General features: G+C 40.0%; 1 protein-coding gene across 2 annotated transcripts in view; it reads right to left on the bottom strand.

The window, feature by feature from the left end:
* pcp4a (Purkinje cell protein 4a) overlaps positions 1-6207 on the bottom strand; it is a 36367-nt gene extending 30160 nt beyond the window's left edge. Inside the window, exon 1 of one of the 2 annotated variants that reach the window (XM_084941476.1) lies at positions 6014-6207. In XM_084941476.1, the coding sequence (XP_084797602.1) occupies positions 6014-6109 (96 nt within the window). In that variant the 5' untranslated portion in view covers positions 6110-6207. The remainder of the gene's footprint in view (positions 1-6013) is intronic. The other variant, XM_084941477.1, reaches the window with a different exon arrangement.
* Positions 6208-14610: the final 8403 nt, after the last annotated feature.

The raw sequence follows: 14610 nt of genomic DNA, 5'->3' as shown, positions 1-14610 counted from the left end.
CATTTTTATCCAGGAAATAGTTAAGTTGTTCTAGTACTACTTTTTCTAAAATTTTTGATATAAAAGGCAATTTGGATATTGGCCTATAACTGTTAGGAAGAGATGGATCCAGCTGGGGTTTCTTTAATATTGGCTCAACAATAGCTTGTTTAAAGAAGCTGGGGACTGAGCCAGTATGAAGAGAAGTATTTATCATTTCCACAATACAGGGGCCAATTGAATCAAACACACTAGTGAAAAATGAAGATGGAAGGACATCAAGGGGGCTTGAAGTCTGTTTTATATGACAAAGCAGGCCTCTGATGTCTTGTAATGTAACAGGAGTAAAAGAGGACCAAGTATCAGAGGAGAGCAAGTTAAAAGTTTGATATTGAGAAGATGATGGAGAGATATTAGACCTGATGGCAATGACCTTATTTCTGAAATAGTTCATAAACTCATTGCATTCGGATGTTGAGTGAACTGGTGCACAAGGAGCATCAGGAGAAACAATACTCTTAATTGTTTTAAACAAGAATTGAGGGTCTTTCTTTTTTGAAGCTATGAGGTGTGAAAAATACTCTGTTCTGGCATTTTTCCACATGTCATTTAGCAAGAGGATAGATTCTTTAAGGTGTAACTTATAAACCTCAAGCTTGGAAGCCTTCCACAAACGTTCTAGCTTGCGACAGTATCTCCTGAAATTACGAATGTTTTCATTTAACCAAGGATGAGATTTCAAACGTAGGACAGTACTTTTTTTCAGAGGTGCCACTATGTCTAAAATAGAATTACACTGGTTATTAAAGGATGAGACAAGAGAGTCCAAATCATTGTAAGTCATTTCAGCGTCGAACATGGCAGAGAACCTTTTGCCGGCGTTCTGGTTTATGATTCGCCTTTCAATCGTTATTTTGGGAGCCGGGGGATCCAAATAAAACGACAAGTTAAAATATATGCAGCTATGGTCACTCACATGGACATTTTCCACACGAATGTCATTTATATTTAAACCCAAGGAGAAAACAAGGTCCAATGTGTGACCCTTTACATGTGTAGGGCCAGAAACATGCTGCATAAAATTAAAAGACTCTGTGATAGTCATGAAGTCAGCAGCCATATTACAGGATGCATCATCAATATGAAGGTTAAAATCTCCCAACATTACCACCTTCTCTAATTTAATAATGGATGATAGGAGGTCGTTAAATTCAGTTAAAAAGACTCCGGCAGGGCCAGGAGGTCGGTAGATTAAAATACAATAAAAGGTGCGCAAAGAGCCGACCTTGATCATCTGAACTTCAAATGAAGTAAAAGAATCCGAGTTCATCAGTCTGCATGTGAATCTGTCCTGGTGCACAACAGCGAGACCTCCGCCACGTCCCGAAAGACGTGGAGTTCCGATGACGGAGCAGCCAGTCGAACAAATTTCCTTCAGATGTATATAATCCATGTTTTGTTGCCACGTCTCAGTTAAACACAAGAAGTTGAGAGATTCCTTTATAAAAAGATCGTTTAAAATAAACGATTTGTTTGTGACTGAGCGAGTGTTGAGCAGGGCAAACCTGATTGAAGACGTTTGGTTGGTGCAGTCAACAGCTGACTGCAGTGGCACTCGAATTAAACACCTGTGCGCACCTCTACACCTGTTACGCCGGGCGGGGACTTCAGGGCTAGCAGAAGCTAATATCCATAGTGGTACATCACCTCTGCCATCAAAACGGCGGTCGAAGGAGGGACGCCAAGTGAACATGGGGCCATCAGACCATAGATTCCGAGCTGGGAACTGAAGTGTAGCGTCGGCACCAGGTGACAGTAGATGAATTGGTCGTAGGCACCGGGATTCTTCCCACATCCAAGAAGCTAATCTTCGGTACCTTCTCAGTCGCACCTGGACACCGGCCCTGGTTCCCCTACTTCCTCTTTTCTTCGTGTTAAATCCCACCGATATGTACGGTAACATGCAGTCAGGTGAGGAACACACAAAGGGTGGAGGGAAAAATTTCCTGTAACTGTCCCAGCTGTCACAGTAGCTCTCCATTGAATCTTTGATATACAACATCATGCCCCGATCATAAGTATTGGTGGCAGAGACAAAATCAAAACACAGGACGGTAAAAATAATATTGCAAGTGACAATAGCGGCCAGTATAAAACTATACCAGCGAGCTGTACTAGCGGCACAAGCGGCAAAGCCAAACACAGGCGCCATCTTGAGAAAGGAAATCAAATCCCCCAATAACAGGACAACTACTCAATAACTGCTGATATACCAAGTTTGGACTTGGTATATCATCTGTGGCCCAGTGCTAAGTGGCTGGGAGAATTAGCACCATTAAGTCCAATGGCCATGCCTCTCAGCCATAAAACAATGGCTTACCTGCTCACGTTTAGGGAGGAGTTCATGAGTAGGAAGAGAGCAAAGTAGAGGGAGAGATCTGGAGTACAGTACCAGATAGTACCAGTCTGTTGCCATAAATAGAGAGCTAAGCTTGAAGGTGAAGCAATTTACTCATTGATCTACATTACTACGTATTGTGGGCAGTAACTTAAAGAATGAGCTTGGGGATACATGTGGTGGAAATGAGTTTCCTTCAAAAGGTGTCTGGAGTTAGAGTGATGGGAAGATGGAAGAGCTCTAGGCCGCCACTCAGCTCACAACACATCCTCGGAAAAGTAAAAGAAAATTGATATTTACTATAACAATAAAGAACTTAGAATTTTCATGGTAAATTAGAGTTTTACCTCAACAGTGGTTTATCTGGTTAAACTGTATATACACCATCTGACTGCTCACTTGCTTCTTGAGAAGGGGTCACTGGCAGTATGTCACCAAAATAGAGGTCTTATACCTTTATAAATGAAAACATGACCCAGGTGTAAAGCCCCTACAGTCTGCATGTAACCAAAGAAGCACCGAGCAGCGGCATCCTCACTGCTCTCAGTGACTGAAACAGGAAAAATCATTAAAGATGTAACCAAGTGAATACAGAAATCACAAATTGTTGTTAGAGGAGGTTTTTTGTTTTTTTTACAGTTATCCAGTAGCTATGTGACCAATCCAGATGTGTTTTTCTCTCATGGATACATGGATCTGCCCTGTGCAGCAGCCTACTGTACACACTGTACTTTCAATGTACTTCTACTAATCACACAAAAGGGTGGAGATGTAACATGACCAACAGCAGTCGCTTTTCCATGGCTGGCACTTTTTCCCCTGAACCACCACGGTGCTGGGTATTGTAAGCAAATCTCCAGGTGAGAAACTGGGCTACACAAGGAGTCATTATCTTTAGCTGGAAATCTGAAAAGTGGAACGGACATATCTTGGCAACCACAAACAGCTGGCTGAAACCTCTCCACTGAGAGCCATCTAATTAAATTTTTGTTCAACAACCGGAGGCTTAAGCAAACAAACAAAGGACTAAAACTCGAAACAGCACAACAGCAACTACAAGCGACACTTACACTGGAAAATTCCCATTAGACATGTACACAGCAACTAGCAATTAAATGAAAGTATCTAGTTTATGTAGCTTTAAATAAGAAGATGATGCCGAGTTCAGACACATTGGTTGAGTTTGAGAAACAAAATGTTGAGAGATTTATGGATAATATGCAACATAAACATCAGCAATGCAGTCCTCACCAGCCTAAAATGCTGTTAATGTAATTTCAAAGCCTCTTACTGGCTGGAAATGCAGAATTGTTCATCACTATGGTGACAGGCAGCACATTTAAGCCACTTTCACCACAGGAGCCTCAGACTGCCTGATGTTTGTGGACATTGCCAAAGATGAATCAGTCCAAGCCTGAACAATACAGCAGGGGATCACTTATGGCCTTTTTTTTTTTTTCATTAATCATAGCACAGTGTAAGGCTTAATATGACAGTGATACATGCATTGATTTTTAAAACACTACCAATCCAGGCAGTAAGTTGGCTGGTGTAGAGTGCTGTCTGGCTTTGAAACAGGATTTAGCCTCGGTAGATTGCTGTAATGCAGTTACACAGTGTTTATAGGCATATTTATTGCTTATATGCACTGCCTGTACTTGCTTTAGATGGTAAGATCAAGTGTCCCTAGAGAAATAAGTCTCCGTGTTTTTGATGAAGGTCTCCCCCATTGTCTAGACAACTTAATTGAACTACTTAGATCATACACCCATGCTGGGGTACTAAGATCATCTTCCCAGTCACTTTTGGTACAGCCGAGATCCCGGCTGAAGACTACAGGTGACCGCGCATTTGCCTTGGCTGCACCCAATTTGTGGAATAACCTCCCCATTACTATCCGTGAGTCCGATTCCATTCAATCCTTCAAATCGCGGTTAAAAACCTATTTATTTAACCTCGCCTTTTCTACCAGTTAATGCTTGTTGCTACTTTAGTTCTATTCTTAACTTTAAATTATTTTTACATTTTTCTTGACTCTTTTATCCTTTACACTTATTGTTCTATGATGCTTTTATTTGTATTTCTTTTGTTTCTGTGTTTTTAATGCCATCAACCTGCGAGCATACATGGTACTTGCCATGGCCTTCATCTGTCTCTATTACTTATATCTGACCCTCTTGTATGTTAACTTTGGCATACCACTGTTTTTTAAATGTGCTATATAAATAAAGTTTGTTGTTGTTAATGATTCTATAGTGATGTGAGTCTTCTCTGCTTCTGGTGGGAATGCTGGTTATCTTGACGAGCATTAAAACTGTGTGGGATTCTGAGCGCAATAAAAACGAATAAAAAAAGAGCTAGAAGAGCAGTGTTTAAAGGTAAATGGAGCCCACCACTGATTTGCATTTAATTATTCATTCAGAGCAGCAGATTCCTGCCTTGGCCTTGCTGTTTTTAAAGACACAAGAATCCATCACAGACATGCGCTATGCAATTTTATTTCATGACTTTTCCTTTGTGTAATAATGACTTATTTATTGGACTTTAACTTCACTCTGTAAGCAGCACACAGGAGGGGAGGAGAGAAGTCAGTGAGTTTGTGTATGTGTGTATGTGAGTGAACAAAAAGACATAACAAGTCTCCAATAAAAGATTCATAAGGTAGAGACAGCTGGTGTTCATCACAATTTACATACACTGGAAGCACTAATCGAGTGACAAAATTACTGCATAATAAAGCCCAACAGTGGACTCAGAGCTGGAGACAGGTTAAAAGTAGCCTTGTATTATATGGTTTTAGTCAGTCCGGGTTCTTGGGTTGAACAAGCGGTCTTGTTGGAGCCTTGGCTCCTTGTGAATGCTCAAGGAATGTTTTATTTCCCTGGGTTCCCAGCTAGCATTGAATAATTCAGAAACAACAGGACTTACCCTGCCAGTGAACACTCTTACTTCTAATCTCCACTCTGACATTATCAGACTGGCTTCTTCTATCACATCTGAATAGTTGTGTGATTAGACTAACTGTGTAGGTCAATGCTGCCTGAAATGTCACTGGTAGCCATATTCACCAGTAAAACTTCAACACACACACACACACACACACACACACACACACACACACACACACACACACACACACACAGTTCAGCGGTTTGAGGAGTGGCTCAAACAACCTGACTGTGCTGGCTGTCATTTTAAGTTTGTGAAGTGATTAAGATCATCAGAGCTGCAAAAATCCCATCACGTATGCTGAGAGTCTGCCTGGTAGCTGCACATCAGTTCCAGTCATGACAACAGAAGCAATATTCATCTAGGCTGTGACTCACTGTAACACTATCGCTTATCGCTTTTTTGCGTAAAATGTAGGAATGTGGGGAAAAATCGAGAAAAGCGCACACTGAGTTCATTCTTCATGTTAAACATGTGTGCATGTTATCTTTTATGGCTCTACACCAAAGTTGAATATCGATTATCTCAGCATCAAGAGTGTTGGACAAAGCGAAGGGTTAAATATTATTATTATTTGAATCTGCAGCTCTGCTCTTATAACTTTATACCAAGTCCGGAATATCAGTTGTCTCTGACGCCAAAGTACAAACACAAAGCGGAAAAAGCGATTTACTAAGAAGAACCTACCTCACTCATGGCTTCGCTGTGCGTGTCTGCGTGTGGATTTCTGTGATGCTCACCGGTCGACTGACTGAAGGTACCGTCCTCTCCACGCGCGCACATTCCGCTTTTATAGCGCAGGAAGCCCCGCACCCCCCTCACCACATTTCCATGAAGCCAATGGGCTCCTCGTCTGTAGCTCAACACTAAGGAGCAGCCTTCACGTCTTCCACCATCTGCTGATTCTGCGGGTCCGCTGAAAATAAAATAAGTCATCAAACACATTTTTTTCTAAACGCAACATGTATTATATGTTTACTAAACTGGATAGTTTGATGTGAAGCTCCTGTTAATCCCGAACCAGCACTGCATGTTCCAGTCGCTGTGGTCTTACATTTCCGATGTTTTCTGGCTAATGTTGATTCATTGTTAAAGCCTAAAAGATTAAACTTTTCAACTATTTCAACAATTTGAATTTTAGTATTAATCTCCAGTCTATAAATGTATATAAATTTTAGTTGATTAGTTTATATCAATTGTAGTGACTCTGCATCATGAAGACAAAGCAATGGTTGAATATTAAGCAGGGAATTTAACCACGCCTCTGACTATTGGTGAATCTAAAAACGCAATAAGGAATGCAGTGAAGGAGACTTGTGGATATTTCTTTTGAAAAAAGCCACTTTTGTAATGTTTTTTAAACCACTGTGCTATGCTGTGGATTTTTGTTTGTTTTATGTTGTATTTGTAGCATTTTTAAGATGTGTTGGGCAGGGATGCCACCAAGGGGGGGGGGCGCACCCCTCATAAAATAAAGATAATAAAAAGATGTCTCCAATATTATTTTTCCAACATTTTCAAACAATAAAAGTAAGGATTCATGAAAAAAATGATACTTTTTCATGGTGGCTCCTGCTGCAGCTTGCAGAGCACATTTGGAGTATTGTTTGGCATTTTGATCAATAAAAATGTATTATCCAGAATGTATTTTTTTATCCACCCACACAGGTGTTTTTACTCATAGCTGCGTGGGTTTGCAGAGCCTTTAACTACAAATAGAGTGGGCAGATATGTAGTATTAATAAGTAGCACTGTTAGTAAGTGGAGATCAAATTTGCACTTTTGTACTTCCCAGCAGTATTTCTCACGATGATGGTGAAGTCTGGTTGGCAGAGCACTGATGCTGTGGGGCTCCTTTGCAGCAGCAGGTGCCTGAAGGCGTATTGGGCTAGAGGGAATATTAATAGTACATATAAAAGAGGAACCCTGCTGCAGAAAACTGCAAAGTTGGACATTATAATTGTTTCCTATTTTATCTTGAAGACCTGAAAGTAACATTTTATCCCGGTTAAATACTTCAGTGAAAGAGTTCAGGCACACTTAACGCTGTAAAATGTAGCAGGCAAACTGGTGTGCAATGTTGCTATAGATCACTTTATAAGATGTCTCATTTATGTCAGTGACTACTGATTTTACAATAATGCATAGAGTGTTTTCACATTATGAATGTGTGCCTGATTCAATATATAACACACTGACTATCCCAGCTATCCAGCTGGGATATGTTTTAATATGTTTTATTATTACTCGTATTATATAATTAATTATTATCAGCAAATCCAGTTGAAAGGGGGGGCATTGTAGCCACCGTAGCACACCATGGCCATATTTATCAGACTGAATGTGTTACCCCGTGTGTGTGAATCAGTCCTGCTGCCTTTAGAGGACAAAAAAATCTGGGTGGAAAGAATCAGTAATATCAGGCCAAACTATGTTATTATTACTGGTTTTGACTACATCAGGGAAACTAATAATTGCTCCCATTAAACACTTACATACCAATAAAACAAAGTTATTGAGTGTGAAAAAATACCACAAAGATTTTTAACATACTCATGTTGATTTTATGGCTGAAACTGTTAATTGAGGAGAAATATATGATTTAGTCATTTGTATTCACAAAGTACCAAACTGTTGCTGTGCAACAGAGAGGAGCACTGGAATTAATTATGAACTTACATTTTTGCAGGGTTTTTTTTTTTTCCAGATTTATTTTTGCCTGTTCTTACAGTTTTCAGAAAACCTTTTTCATAACTTTTCATGTGCATGCATGTGTGTGTCTGCACACTCATGAATCAGGCAGAGTTTGAGTAAACCGCAAATCAGTCATGTTTTAATCAGAGCCTCAAGCTGCTCACAGATCCACCACACTCTGTCCCTCAGGATCCACCTGAGGTAATAACTGATCATCAGTCACTCAAAGCCCTGATTCACTGGGACTGCCCACACACGTCAAATCTCATCGACTCCTTGAAATAAAGTCTTCACCAGTGTGCAGAGCTTATTTTTAAAGATTTTCATGGTGTTGTTTCATTTCTCTCTTTTCACAGAGATGTTAAAGAAGGATCCTCAGCTTATTTTCTTAATCAGTCCCAGTCCTATTTATCAGGAGCATGCTGAACATGTGGAGACCGTGTGGCTGCAGCATGGCAGAAAAACAAGAAATACATTCAAAGCATCTCTGCAGCTATCGTTGATAAAAGAAAAAAGAAAAGAATGGATAAATAAACAAAATACATCTGGTGGGTTTTTTTTATGCATTTGAACTCAGTGCTAATGAAACGTCTTTTGCATTATTCTGTTTTAAGCTGCTCAGGATCTTTTTGAGTAATACTTTACATCAGAGGTCGCCGACTCCAGGCCTCGAGGGCCGGTGTCCTGCAGTTTTTAGATGTGTCCTTGATCCAACACAGCTGATTTAAACGGCTAAATGACCTCCTCAACATGTCTTGCAGTTCTCCAGAGGCTGGTAATGAACTAATCATTTGATTCAGGTGTGTTGGCCCAGGGTGAGATCTAAAACCTGCAGGAGAGTGGCCCTCGAGGCCTGGAGACCCCTGCTTTAGAAGTAACATAGGCTCACTTTGGAAAGCTTCAGTGGCCTTTACCAGGTTACCCAAAAGTCACAGAATATATGCAAGACTGTTTGTTTATTTCTTTATCTGTCTGTCAGTTGTCAACACAGTGTTGTTAAAGTAACTCAACATTTGAAAATAAAACATATGTAAAGTGTTTAAAATTTACCATCACCACTATAATGGCGACAAATAAATAAATTAGCTTCAGATTTAGATTTCCACGTGGCCTGAAACAGAGCTCCAAATAACGCTGCTTGGGATATGTTGACACGCAATTTTGTGCCAACAAGCAAACCCAATATTATTTTAAATCCAATAATAAGAGTCTGAATTAGTCTTTTGTGTTAGATGGATAAACAAGTAAGTTCCATGTGATTTCCAGTAATTAGTTTTTCTTTGTTCTGTTGTTTTTTGTCTTTTTGTTATTTCTTGTTTTATTTTGAAAAGCAGTTTTAGGTATGTCTGTAGCTCAGGTGGTAGATTTAGTCATCAACCAATCATCAGGCTGGTGCATCAATCCCTGACTTCTCCAGTGTACATGCCAGAGTATCCTTGGGTAAAATGTTACTCCCCAAGCTTCCCCCTGTGCAGTGTGTGATTGGAAGAGTGAGACTTGTGGGAGAAAGTGTTCAAATGAGTAGAAAGATGCTATACAAGAAGCAGTGTGTTATAAAGGACCTGTACAGGACCAAATCACAACAATAGTCGACTCAAGGCGCTTTATATTGTTAGGTAGATCCTACAATAAATGAAATCTCTGAATAGAAAATGTCACAAATTATATTATTAGTTACATCCTTAAATACATCAGCATTTACAGTATATGGATGTGTTTCTAGAATGTGGTGAACATATTGGCTTGCTGATCGCGTCAGCAAACTCTTTCTGAACTCTAGACCCACTCTGTCTCCGTATCCTGAAGACATATTGACAATCTGACAAAGTGGGCACTCACGCATTCTCCCTTTGCACGCTAAGTTGCAGGGTTATCTATTACCAGATGCAGCACAAGTAAGCCCTCTCCCCCAGTCTGACAGTCACCAGCTTCATTCTGGCTCTTGTAATGCTGCTGAGGCATTTTTAGCAAAGAAGCTGCTACCTCGAGATCAGCTATTTTTAAGACTGGTCTTCTGAAGAAAGAGCTTTCAAAAAACTGGAACTTTGTGCTGTTTTTGATCGCTCCATCATACTGTGTGAGGAAAATTCCTTGCCTCCCTTACTGCTTAAGGCAATAAATCCCATCACTAAATCAGATAGTTGTTTTTAGTCATACAGCAGCTGAATACACTATGCGGTGATATTAGGAGGTAAACGCACAGACAGTGGTTTCTGTAAGCGTTTCTGACCCCATGCAATGAAAATGAGATTTCAGAATGTTTTAATGATAGTATGCAGACAATCAGACGATGAGATATTCAAAGTCTTCACAATTTTAGGTTTTCCACAGTTTGAAGAAGTAGTTTGTTGCAGATTACTCAACATCTGTCCATCTTTACCTGTGAGAAGTTCTCCCTCTCTTAGACGTTCTTTTCAAACCCAATTATGTTACTATTAGTTGCAAAATGTTCCTCCAGCTGTTTGTTTTTAGTACCATTTATTTTTCCTTCGTTGCCGCTTCCTACATTTTTGAGATGTTTTGCTGCCATCAAGCTTTTATTTTTTCATGAAATAGTAAAAGGTCTCATATCAAACATGTGATATGTTTTGTGTTTTACTGGGAACAAAACATGAGATTTGAAAATCTTATTCAAATTTTAAACAGCATCCGGTCTTTTTTTTTTTTTTTTTAATTGGGGCTGTAAATTAAGAGAAACAACACATTAAAGTTTGGTTATTCTGGACAGAACAAAGCATTTAATAAACTAAAAGACCTCACGTTATTCATCTGTCATTCTTACTTTTTTACATTTCTTAGTTTGTGGAATTATTGTGGCATGATGGTTAACACTGTTACCTCACAGCAAGAACATCCTGAGCTCAATTCCACCATCAGGCCTTTCTGTGTGGAGTTTGCATGTTCTCCCTGTGTTTGTGTAGGTCAGGGGTGGGTAACTCCAGGCCTCGAGGGCCGCTGTCCTGCAGGTTTTAGATCTCATCCTGTGTCAACACACCTGAATCAAATGATTAGTTCATTAGCAGGCCTCTGGAGAACTTCAAGACATGTTGAGGAGGTCATTTAGCCATTTAAATCAGCTGTGTTGGATCAAGGATACATCTAAAACCTGCAGGACACCGGCCCTTGAGGCCTGGAGTTGCCTACCCCTGGCGTAGGTCGTCTCTGGGTACTCAGACTTCTTCCCACAGTCCAAAGACATGCAGTTAGTGAGGATAGGTTAATTGGAAACTCTAAATTGCCCATAGGAGTGAATTGTTGTCTGTGTCTATGTGTTAGACCTGTGACAGACTGGTGACCTGGGATAGGCTCCAGCCCCCCACGACCCTGAAAAGGATAAGCAGCAGAGGATGGATGGACCTTTAAAAGAACAATAGTTCAATAGTGTTATTACAAAAACAGCCGTTAGCAACATGGATGGTTGTGGCAGCAATAATACAAACTAACTGACTTACACAGTTCTCTGAATCACTGTCCCAACACTTTCATGAATAACGACAAAGAAAAGGTCTAGTCCTCCAACATTTGTGTACTGTACAGTATGCCTGTAATGCAAAGGGCATTTTCTTGGACTTTGTTAAAATATAAACAAAAGGAGAAATAAAGGGGTTACTCATCGGGTCAGGTAATTTTTTGATTACTGCTTTTCCTAGTAGAAAATGATTAGTAGCATCCAAATATTCCATAGTTTAATCGACACTATGACACTATCGACATGTTCTGCCAGCCAGTGGTTTTTGCAAGCAGGATGCATGTGTGCGCTTCCAACTCTGCACAGGAAATTTGATGATTGAAGTCTGCTTTGTGAGATTAATTTGTTGGACATTCCTAATGCAAGGGTGAAACTGCCCAGAAGTGCCCTGAAAGCCAGGATGACTCAACAAGCAGCAGTATATATGGCTTATCAATAGTCATTACCATAGCTTTATTCATTAATTTTATTGGTTCTGTTCATTACCACTTACATCCACTGCCAGCCTGCTGTTTAAGTAATTATCTATTTTTAGGAGGAACCAAGAAGCCACTGTTTCTGCTCTTCACATCCAATTACAATGCTGTAAATCGTAATAATCATATATGAAGGCTGAAATAAGCTACTAGTCTCCTACTCACAGAAAATGTGAACAACTAACAAGAGTAAAATCAAGGAGTGATAGTATGAAGAAGATCTTCTTTCATATTTAAGCCATTAATCGCAATTTCAAAGACACTAAATGGAAGAGAACATTACAGGCACTAATGTGATTTCAAATATGGAGACGTAAACAGTGCAGGTAATCGGATTTAGTGTCAGTTTTCTCAGACTTGAAGGGCTCTTACAGCAGCGCTGTGGAACCTCACTCTTCATCAAGACACTCTGACAAGCCTCCTCAGCACATCGGCTGCCTAATGTGAGTCACTCCCATCAGTTGTCCACACACAGAGATGCAGAGCCATAAAGCTGCTGGTTATTCCTCTCACGCTACACAGAGGCTAAACTGCTTCTCTGTGACTGTAGAAATGATTCAGCTGTTGTCTCTCAGCTGATATGGCAACATCGTGTTTTCAGCCTTTATCTCTGACCCTAAAATCAGTTACTGCTGGTTTAAGCAGATCAGATGAAACATTTAGCTGTGATGTCTTAGCTAACTCCACTTTGTCTCATAAAAACACAAAGTAAACTTTCTTACTAAGTAGTCCCAAAGTTCATCTCAACACCTTCAGTGGCTATTTGAATGAAGATTGCATTAAATCTACTCACAAATTAAGTTTAATCTCTAATTACATAGGAATGATAATGAGAGCGATGTCACGTTATCACCTAATTGATCCAGTGGGGAGCGTTGCCAATCAGTTGCTTGTATTTGATCGTAAAGCTCAGCTGGACGAGTTTGCTGCATTCTGGTCGTTTTCACCAACAAATTCCAAAAATTGTTTCTTGGCCAAGTAAAGGTCATCTGAGTCCAGCTGATCCAGCAGTCCATAAAAATGTGCTGAATCTGGAATTACTGGCGTACATTAAAGTGTGAGAACAGCATTTCTGTGCCATAGCAGGAATTGCGGATCGTTTTGGCTTTTGACCGCTTAAACAGCAAAAATGTCTGAACTTGTAATTGAAATCTGCTCATTTAAATCTGATTTTAATGGTTTAAATGGTCCAAAATATTTGAAATATTTATTATTTAATTTAAAAGTTTTGTTGTGGCTCAGTAGAGTTTCACTTGGCTATGGAAATATAAATCTCAAAAATTAGAGTCTAGATATAAGTGCGAGGCACTTTTTTTGTAGGTATACCCATGTGGCCCCGTACTCCAGTATACAAAGCTCCAATCTGGACACCACTTAAAGCCTGGTTGCCTTGCTGGAAAAATGCAGCCGTACACATCATACCGTCGCCAGGCAATTTGGTTTCTACAATGGTTGAAACCAATGAAACTACTATGAATGAAACTACAATGATTGGACCCCTCATTTGGTTTGTTTAATTGTACTATGCCTTTAATTATTAAGGCCAGAAGGGCCCAGGCAATGATATGGTACCTCTTTCAAATTGCCCATAGGTGTGAATGGTTGTCTGTCTCTGTGTGTTAGCCCTGCGGCAGACTGGCGACCTGTCCAGGGTGTATAGTCTCCAGCCCCCCTGTGACCCTAACAAGGATAAGTGGAAGGGAATGGATGGAGGGACATTTAGCTTCCGTTGTTCAATTGAAGGTGATATTTTCCAGCTGATTTCCAGGTGTTGTACTTTTGCGAACTCCTCATAGGGATTCAATCAACATCATATTTGGTCAGTCTCAACTACAGACTTGGGCCACATTAAATTGTGGAGCTTTTGAGTTTTCGTCATAGGGCGAGTCCGTGGCGCCACGGCGATCATTTTAAATTTTTATTTGCTCTCATTCAAACACGGTCCAATCTGGCGCAAACTTCCCACATGTGATAAGGCTCCGCCCCTGAAAACATTTCAACTGCCATATTTGACATTGGTGACAGCGCCACCTAGTGGGAACAGGAAATGTCATGTTTAACACTTTGGGATACAGAGTAAAGGTGGGTGACCCGAGCAACCTTAAATTTGTCCAGGAAAGCCTTAAGAAGTTGGTCTTGGGCTACATTGAAAACTGAGTTTTTGTCAAAGGGTGTGACCCTGGCAAAATGACGAATTTCTATTTTGTACCATGACGAATAAAATTGCTATAACTCAAAGAAATCGTGTACTCATGCAATATCTGAGCAAAGGATACTTTGGTATGGAGACTGGAACAACAAGGTATGGAGACTGGAACAACAAGGAATTGAACTGCCAAACCTCCAGTTAGTAGATGACTTGCTCCACCTCATGAGCTACAACCACCGCAAACTGCCCGTGCACAGCAGCTGGCTAATAACTTATACATGTGAAACTGCCATGTCATCCTCAAAGTAACCATTTAAAACAGGTTTTAATAATGTTTTTTAAAATAGACAACTCTTCAGAGAACAATTGCTTTACAAGTAAGGAGATGCAATTTAGGGGATTTAGAAGTTTAATCACTTTCATCACTTTTGAATATTTAAATTCACATAATGTTACAATAAAAATGCACACAATATGTATATATATCGCAGGGTTA

This window comes from Perissodus microlepis, chromosome 10 (assembly GCF_051167445.1).
Source record: "Perissodus microlepis isolate ML-2025 ecotype Zambia chromosome 10, ASM5116744v1, whole genome shotgun sequence".
Taxonomy (NCBI): domain Eukaryota; kingdom Metazoa; phylum Chordata; class Actinopteri; order Cichliformes; family Cichlidae; genus Perissodus; species Perissodus microlepis.
The sequence above is the reverse complement of the archived record's forward strand: the minus strand, read 5'-3'. Positions and strand labels throughout refer to the sequence as shown.